The following is an 8410-nucleotide window of genomic DNA, read 5'->3' as shown; positions in this document are numbered from 1 at the left end:
AGAGAAATAAATTAGGTGACATTAATATTATCACTTCAGAAGAGATAAGAAAACAAAACTGTCACCTGTAATGTGCAAAATGTGCTGTAATCAAGGTCGGCATGGTACCAATTGTCCTTCCGATAATCCATACACTCAAGTTGAAAATCCAATGTAAGTAAATATGCCAACGAACGCTGAATTAAAGAAAAAAAGCTGAAGTTACGACTGCGGCCTCCTGGTAACCTTCTTGGAGGCCGCCATCGAGTTCTAGGGTTTCTGTTTGTTTGCCTAGGGTTCTTGTCTGCCACCATCTCATATAAAACTCTGTCATATGCTCCAAGCTCCTCTTGCAGAGCTGCAAAATAACTGAAATAACACATCTTTAAGATTGACCATTCCTGAGAGTACCACCTTCATAAACAATTCTACATAGACTCGGCTTTTGATGAAAACCAATATGATGCACAGCCTCGGAGAAAATACATTTAGAACTTAGTTAATTTGTTATAGAATTTTCACTAATGGTAATCCATGCATTTCCATGTTAGCTTTATGCCTATTTCTTTGATTGGATTGGGTTTACATTCTGACAAGACTTCCAAACAACCATGGCCTACATGACAGGTAGTACACCGTGCTTGCAAGCTTTATTAGTGACAGAAGCTGTGCATATAGTTAATTCCTCGTCGGGGATATCATCGTTACTAGTATCCTATACGAAGTCAGGCTCACCAGAGGGCTCACTTCCAAATCGTACCAATTGTATGCATGTATGGAAAAGAATGGAAGGAAGGGCGGGGGGAGTAATTGTAAGTATATAAGGGGGGGTTTTATCACTCCAGCCTTGACTGCTATGATGATGTCCTTCCAACCTCTACAAGCTCATGTCACATGTATCCATCCTAAGCATGATAATATATACAAGCCCACATTGTGAGCCCTGATTTGAAAGGAAAGAGGCTAGTTATTCACTAAAACTGGAACCCATTAAAATATAAAACAGCATTTTCACCATGACATAGCTCTTGTCAAGACGATGACCACACACTAGAGCACGTCCCATATGGACAACTGAGACAATATACATTTAGGTGCCTCATCCAAAGAGCCGACCTGTTACATGGCATCACCAGGATGCCCCAGAAGTCGTTTGCCCACATCCACCACATGAACGAGCCATCTTTCAGGTGTGTTGGTTGGGGGATGGGGGGGTTGGGTGTCACGAGGACATGAAAAGTGATGTAAAGTATCTTCGTAACTCAACCTACGCTTAACCCAAGGTTAACCATGGTTAAGTGTTGTAATGTTTTGACCGTAAGGGACTGGCTAGAGGAAGTGCACACTTCCTAGAAGTTCCAAAGGGCAAAGTCTGGGTGCACCACTGAGTCCTAGGGGCAAGGCAAAGGCTTTAAAAGAGGGGTCTAAAAGTTCGGCCTAAGGACTGGTATGGGGGTTAGGACTTTAATGAAAGGGCAAATGGCAAGGAGGAGATGCCATTTGTCATGCATGTGTATGCATGCCCTTCCCCCACCTTCCATCTCTCTCCCCTCACTCTCCCAAAGGTGTTGGACGTTTTCAATTGTTCTTGTGCACTTTTTGAGCTATTTCAGCTCTTTCAAGCCTGTTTTCAGCCGTTTTCAGCCATTTTCACTCTGTTTTGACTGTTCCAAGGCTAGTACGCACTCCTAGGAAGTGCCAGAAGTCATTTTTTAACTTTCTGAAAATTTTCGTACGGATGTCCGTATGAGCTGTACAGAATCCTCATTCATCATCCAGCAGCCAGCAGTTCCAGGGCAGAAAGGAGCAGCAGGAAGCCTACTCTCTGGGCCTATCTACAGGAGGTGAGAGAGTGCAACAGGTGCTGCAGACTTAGCTCTAGGGAGAGGCTGGACCTTGGCTTTCTTCTAGGGCAGCAAGGTGCTGAGATCATCATACCTTCTGAAGCAGCCATTCACAAGCAGGTTGGAGCAGTGGAACAGGGACCTGTGTGCTACAGACAAAGCTTGGAAGGGGCTGCCCACCTAGGCTGATTCACAGGCAGTAAGGTGGAGAAGAACACACTCGACGGAAAGTCTACAGACGCTCGAGGTGGAGCACGCGGACTCGAGTCTAGAGATAGCCAACAGATTGGAGAAGGACCTTGTGGTTAGATCAGAGGACCACACCAGTGGTGGGACTCTGGATCTATCTCTTTTGTATTGTGTCCATAGTTTTGGACGCTGGTTCATTGTCTATTGATGAGTCTGCACACCTATTTTATGCACATAAGTAAAGAAGTTTGTGATTCCACACCCACATCGTACACTGTGTGAGCTCCTGGGCATTACTATAAGTCTTCTGCTAGGTGTACCCTCTGTTGGGTAATTTCTAACAGAGCCCAAGTAGAAGGCTCACAGGTGTGAGAGCCTGAAGGCAGGGACCTTGCTGAAGGATGACCCTGATTCAAAAGCTCTTGGGAATCGACTTCCACGACTGGAGGATTGTGCCCTTGCGAGAAGGAGGGTGACTCAGGTTCAGTCAGGTGTGTTTAAAGTTCGCAGTCCAAGTTATCTGGAGATGTACTTTTGTTGCAGAGCTTGCCAAAGAAAGGACGGGTTGAAACAGACCCTCAGAGCATGGTGCCTGGAAGTCTCTAGGTTGTTCACTCATTATGAGGGGGACAACTGGAAGATCGTGACGGCTGGATTGCTCGAGTTCGAAGGCAGGAATGTGACGGAAGATGGTGGTGCCAGGAGGTGCTACAAAAGATGGACCTATGTACCATGATGATGTGCGGAAGCGGAACCGGACCTGGTGGAGCAGGAGCCACTGGATGAAAGCCAGGAAAAGATTTCGACACCGAAAGGTTCCAGAGGACTATGACCAAGGAGTTACTGGAGCATCTTCATCGACGTGTTGGCATTGGGCCGAGATGAGTCGGTGAGAGGGGGTGTTGGAAAGGTCACCTCCCCATCTATAAGCCCCCAAATGAGGAGAGCGTGGGGGAGGGAGACCTAGGGTAGGATGTGCCCAAAGAGAGATTACTTGGATGTGTGGATCTAGGACAGATCTGGAGCATTCATGGTTGGCGGGGTGTCCTAGGTAGAAGGCACGATGACATCAACAATGTACGGAACAGTACGGCGCTGCATACGTGGCTGGAGAGAGCCTGGCAGAGGGCAGAACCAGCAGGGAGAACAGGCGCTGACATGGCAGGGGATGGGGCAGCCCATGGCAGCCCATATGGAGGGCTGGTTGGGAAAGGCAATGTCAAGCACTATCTCTTCTTCCCTTCTTGAAGATCACAGGAGTAGCACCATGAATCTCCACCCAGCCATACCTCGCTGAGACTCACAAGCAGACAGAGATCTTCGTTACTAAATCAACGTGAATAACCCTCTTCTCTTCTCTCACTAGCCTCAGCAAGCCCCAATTCCCTAGATAGATCTAGATGCCACATGTCATCCATATAGGGCCTTCCTGATGCAACATTTCACCCCTCTCTTGGGATGCATTAAATTCCTTGCCCCTAGGCACAATCTTTGCACTAGGCCCTTCGCCTTAGATCTACCTAGTCTGGTGCTATCAGCCCTCACCTAGGACCTTGACATTAAATCCCTCCAGATCATTTACATGAAGCGCAAACACATATATTACAGAGATAGATCCATTAAGGGAAATGTCGACTGATTCTTCCGAGGTCATGCTACCTCGGCTAGAGCGTAACATTCCTTCCCTCTTCAGACATCAGCGTCCTCGATGATAAAATCTGGGAACACTCTCCGCAACTGATATACGGATTCCCAGGTAGCTTCGGATAGAGGCTGACCATGCCACGCAACCAACACCATGGGTATCTTCCGATTTCGTATTTGGATTATTCCTCGGTCCAGGATTCTTGTTGGTTTGCGCCTTGCAATATCCTCTATCTCCTGAAACAAAACCACACCTTCGATTAGTGAGTCACCTGTATGTAAAAATTTCTTTAAGCGCGAAACATGAAAAACCGGGTGCACCTTACACCCCTGTGGCAATTCCAATTTATAGGCTACACTGCCTATTCTCTTTAGAATTAACCACGGCCCACAAAATCGAGGTGATAACTTAGCACACTTCCCTGAAGTCAACGACTTCGAGTGCGAAGGAATTCTGAAAAACTTTTTTTCCTTCCTTAAATACCCTTATAGACCGGTTTTCATCCGCATACACCTTGGCTCTATCCATAGCCTGGCGGATATTAGCTCTTGCAAGTGCTAGCATCTCCCGCATCTGAACTACAAAGTTCGCAGCACTAGGCACTTTCTGAGGTACTCCAACTATAGTTGGATTGGCTGGTCTATAACCATAGTTCAGCTCAAACGGACTGAACCCGGTAGAGGAATGTTTTCTATCATTGTAGGCAAACTCCAACAATGGCAACCACCTGTCCCACGTATGTTGCCTCAATGACACATATGCCCTCAGCATATCCTCTAAAGTTTGGTTGACTCTCTCCGTCTGACCATCCGTCTCAAGATAATCCCCACTACTCATTCCCAACTCAGTCCTCAATGCCTCAAATACCGCCGTCCAAAAATGACCGGTAAATCTGACATCTCGGTCTGACACTATGGATCTAGGCAATCCATGCAGACGAAATATGTCTAATGAACAAATCCGCCACTTGCGGGGCACTAACAGACTCTCTAGTCGGAATGAAGTGAGCCATTTTGATTAGACGATCAACCACCACAAGGATAGAATCATACCCTCCTTGCGTTGCACGCAGCCCTACAATAAAGTCCATGGAAATACTCTCCCACTTACTTAGTGGTATTTCCAAGGGCTGTAAAAGTCCGAGTGGTTTCACCCGCTCGGCCTTACTTACCTGACACGAGAAACACCGTGTCACATATTCATGAATATGCTTTTTCATCTTTGGCCAAAAGAAATCTCGCTTCACGAGATCATATGTCTTCTCGACTCCTGGATGTCCCGCACACGGGCTATCATGGCACTGTCGAATGACTCTCTACCTGAGATCATTCTGACTAGGTACTACAACCTTGCCATTTCTAACTAGCATACCATCCCTTATGGTACATCTTGCATAGGTTTGGCCTTTTCTGGATGCCAGGTCATCCTTTTCATTTTCCCCGGGTTTTAACATATGAGCCTTAGGCCATAAGCTCTGGACAAACTCGTCCACTTTTTGAGTTTCTCTTATCTCGGTCATTAGAGCACTCTCTAATACCGTGAAACTCAGGTTGTGCATAATGTGAGACAACGCATCAGCAACCTTATTGTCTTTTCCTCTTCGGTACCGAATCGTTAGATTAAACTCCTGCATGAGCTCTGCCCACCTAGCTTGGCGGCCCCTCAAGTCAGGCTGTTTACAAAAATGTTTCAGAGTATCATGATCCACATCCTCATAAAACTCTGAACCATACAAATAATGCCTCCATGTTTTCAAAGCATGGATAACAGCATACAACTCCAATTCATGAGTTGGCCAATTCCTTTGAGAGGGAGAAAGCTTCTTGCTTTCAAAGGCTACTGGCCTTCCCTCTTGAAGGAGAACTGCTCCTACCGCAATGCCACTTGCATCGGTTTCTAGGAACAAGGGTTTCTGGGGATCAACTATTTTTAACACCGGTCCTGTGACCACAACTTGTTTTATGGTGTTAAAACTTTCTTGTTGATTCTGTCCCCAAATAAAAGGTACTTTATCTGAGGTCAGATCAGTCAATGGCGATACTATTCCGGAATATCCTTTGATATGCCTTCTATAAAACTGGACAAATCCCAAGAATGATTGCAACGCGGTCAGACTCTGAGGGATTGGCCAAGTTAGTATCGCAGCCACTTTCTTCGGATCCATTTCTACCCCCTGTGGAGTAATTATGAACCCTAAATATTCAAGCCTAACCATACACAATATAGTTTTCTTTTTATTTACATAAAGACTGGCTTTCCTCAAAGTACTGAACACTATTCTTAAGTGTTCACGATGCTCAGTAATACTTTTATTGAATATCAGGATATCATCAATAAAATGTACTACGAACTTTATAATATACGGACGTAGTAAATCGTTCATAAGCATGACGAAAGTCGCTGGAGCATTGGTAAGTCCGAAGGGCATTACCAAAAACTCATAATGACCAAACCTACTTCTGAAAGTGGTTTTATGCACATCCTCGGCTCTAATCCGGATCTGATGGTAGCCACACTTAAGATCTATCTTACTGAAAATCACGGCTTCATGTAATGCATCTAGCAAATCATCAATCCGAGCCATCGAATATCTGTGCTTAACAGTGATATTATTCAATGCTCTGTAATCTATACAGAGGCGAAACCTATCATCCTTTTTCTCCTTTAATATCACTGGCGAAGCAAAAGGTGAGAAACTTATTTGAATCTGTCCCAACTTGAGGTATTCTTCCAATTGTCTACGCACCTCCGCCTCTTCAGCAAAACTCATTCTATAGGGAGGTCTATTTACAGGTTCTGCCCCCGGGATCAGCTCAATCTTATGCTGAACTTTCCGCTCTGGAGGTAACCCATAGGGTAGTTCATCCCTAAAACATTCAGAGAACTCCTCTGTTATAAGATTAGCCAGCTTGGCCATCTCACCACTTTGCGTAACATCAGTGCTAGCCGAGGAATCATCAACCGGCTCTACCGATGCTGTGCAAAGGAATAAAAACTCTACTTGAGCTTTTATGATTTCCATCACGGAAACCAACGGTCCCTGAGGTATATCTTTCTCACCTCGCAAGACATAAAGCACATCATTCATCTTGAATTGATATACGTGCTTTTCCCAATCAATGGCTGGAATTTTCCTAGAATGCCACGCCATACCCAGGGCTATATCTGCATGAGCAAGCTTGGTCATTTCAAAATCAAGCTTCTCACCATAGTCCTGAATACGAAGCTCCAACTGGGTAACCCTTTGGTCCCATACTTCAGTTGAACTTCCATCTACCATCCTGACTGTATACGCATAGTCAGATGGACTTGTCTTTAATTTCAGCCTCTTCACGAGCTTGGAGTTAATCACATTGTGAGTTCACGCGGAGTCAAACAACACAATGACATCATGATTGGCCACTTGCCCTTTCATTTTAATTAACTCCGTATCATTAAAGGCCGTATACCCCGTTGCTGCGGGCTTAGATAGGATGTTATCAGGTGCACTCGTCACTAACTTAGCAACAGACACACATAACAAACAAGGTACTAACCTCTGAGAAGATCCCGCTAGCTGAATCTGCATCTCTTCCGCTCTGGGACTTCCCTACGTCGCACTCTGAGATCACCATCTCAGCCATCCGACGATCTTTGTTACGTGGACAATCCTTCCACTGGTGAGGTTGAAGGCAACCAAAACATAAGCCCTCTTTCCTCGCTTTTTCCCTTTGTTCTGGGTTCAAGGGAGACTTAGACCAAGCCCGAGCTGCCATTGGGGTTACTTTCCTCTTCACTCCAATGGTGGTACTTGGTTTAGGAGTTTCAGCCGGTCTTGCCTGCTTGGCTTGACCACTCGGCTGCGAACCACTCCCTTTACTAGCCCACTTCTTCTTAAACCCAGATTTCTTCGGATACCCATACTGGGTTCCGACCTGTGCAAACCCACTTGGCTTGCTGCCCTTGGCATCCTCGTAGTTCAAGGCTATAGCTATTGCATCATCTAGCGTGTTCGCGTACTTAACCCGAACTTCCATTTTTATTCGATCATTCAATCCAAATATGAAATCTTTCACTTGGATTGATTGAGGCAGGGGTTCGTCAACCTTCATTACACTCTCTCGAAACTTATCAGTGTATTCTGCCACTGATAAATTTCTCTGACGAAGGTTCCTATATTGATCCCAAGCCCGGGATGCTTCGTCAGGAGGTAAGAAGTGTTTCCTAAACTCTCTTTTAAACCCCTCCCAGGTAGTGGATGCTATACCATCTTTTCACCACCGGTCCGCTACCTCACTAAACATGTGGGTGGCCTCGCGGATCTTTTTGATGTCATTTCTGATTTCACAAATGGCGAACGCCTCGTCCCATTTGTGTAACCAGGTCTCAATGACATCGGAGCTATGGTCGTTCATCCGACCAGAATACTTTTCCGGTCTGTAATTTGCAATATTTGGCACTTTAGCCTTCCTAGGCTCGACCGTATGGACACTAGACTCCAGTTCCATTGGAGCCTTTCCCTTCTCTTCTCGAGAAGGTCTGGCAGACATACTCTGTATCGCTCTCCTAAGTTCGGATTGCCCTGCATTGGCCTGTAATTGTTGCGCTAACAACTGTTGCAAGGCATCCTCCAGCAATGCAATCCTGCCAGATAAAGTGTGAGCTACTAGGCGCGATCCCTACTGGGTCGGCCGGACTCCTGATTCACCAGGGTCCCTCCTGGAAGCCCCTTCTTCTGCTTCCATTCCGTTCTATGGGTGGTTTGTTTTGTTTT

General features: G+C 45.8%; 1 protein-coding gene across 2 annotated transcripts in view; it reads right to left on the bottom strand.

Annotated features, from left to right (window-relative positions):
• The window catches only part of LOC147898560 (thermosome subunit gamma), a 36717-nt gene that overhangs the window by 13239 nt on the left and 15068 nt on the right, over window positions 1-8410 (bottom strand). For both annotated transcript variants that reach the window (XM_087379551.1, XM_087379550.1), the window contains exon 3: window positions 66-348. In XM_087379551.1, the coding sequence (XP_087235677.1) occupies window positions 66-348 (283 nt within the window). The remainder of the gene's footprint in view (window positions 1-65; window positions 349-8410) is intronic.

The sequence above is a fragment of the Dipteris shenzhenensis genome, chromosome 9 (genome assembly GCF_047967505.1).
Source record: "Dipteris shenzhenensis isolate YYH24624 ecotype China chromosome 9, Dip_SZ_1.0, whole genome shotgun sequence".
NCBI classification, from domain to species: Eukaryota; Viridiplantae; Streptophyta; class Polypodiopsida; order Gleicheniales; family Dipteridaceae; genus Dipteris; species Dipteris shenzhenensis.
The sequence above is the reverse complement of the archived record's forward strand: the minus strand, read 5'-3'. Positions and strand labels throughout refer to the sequence as shown.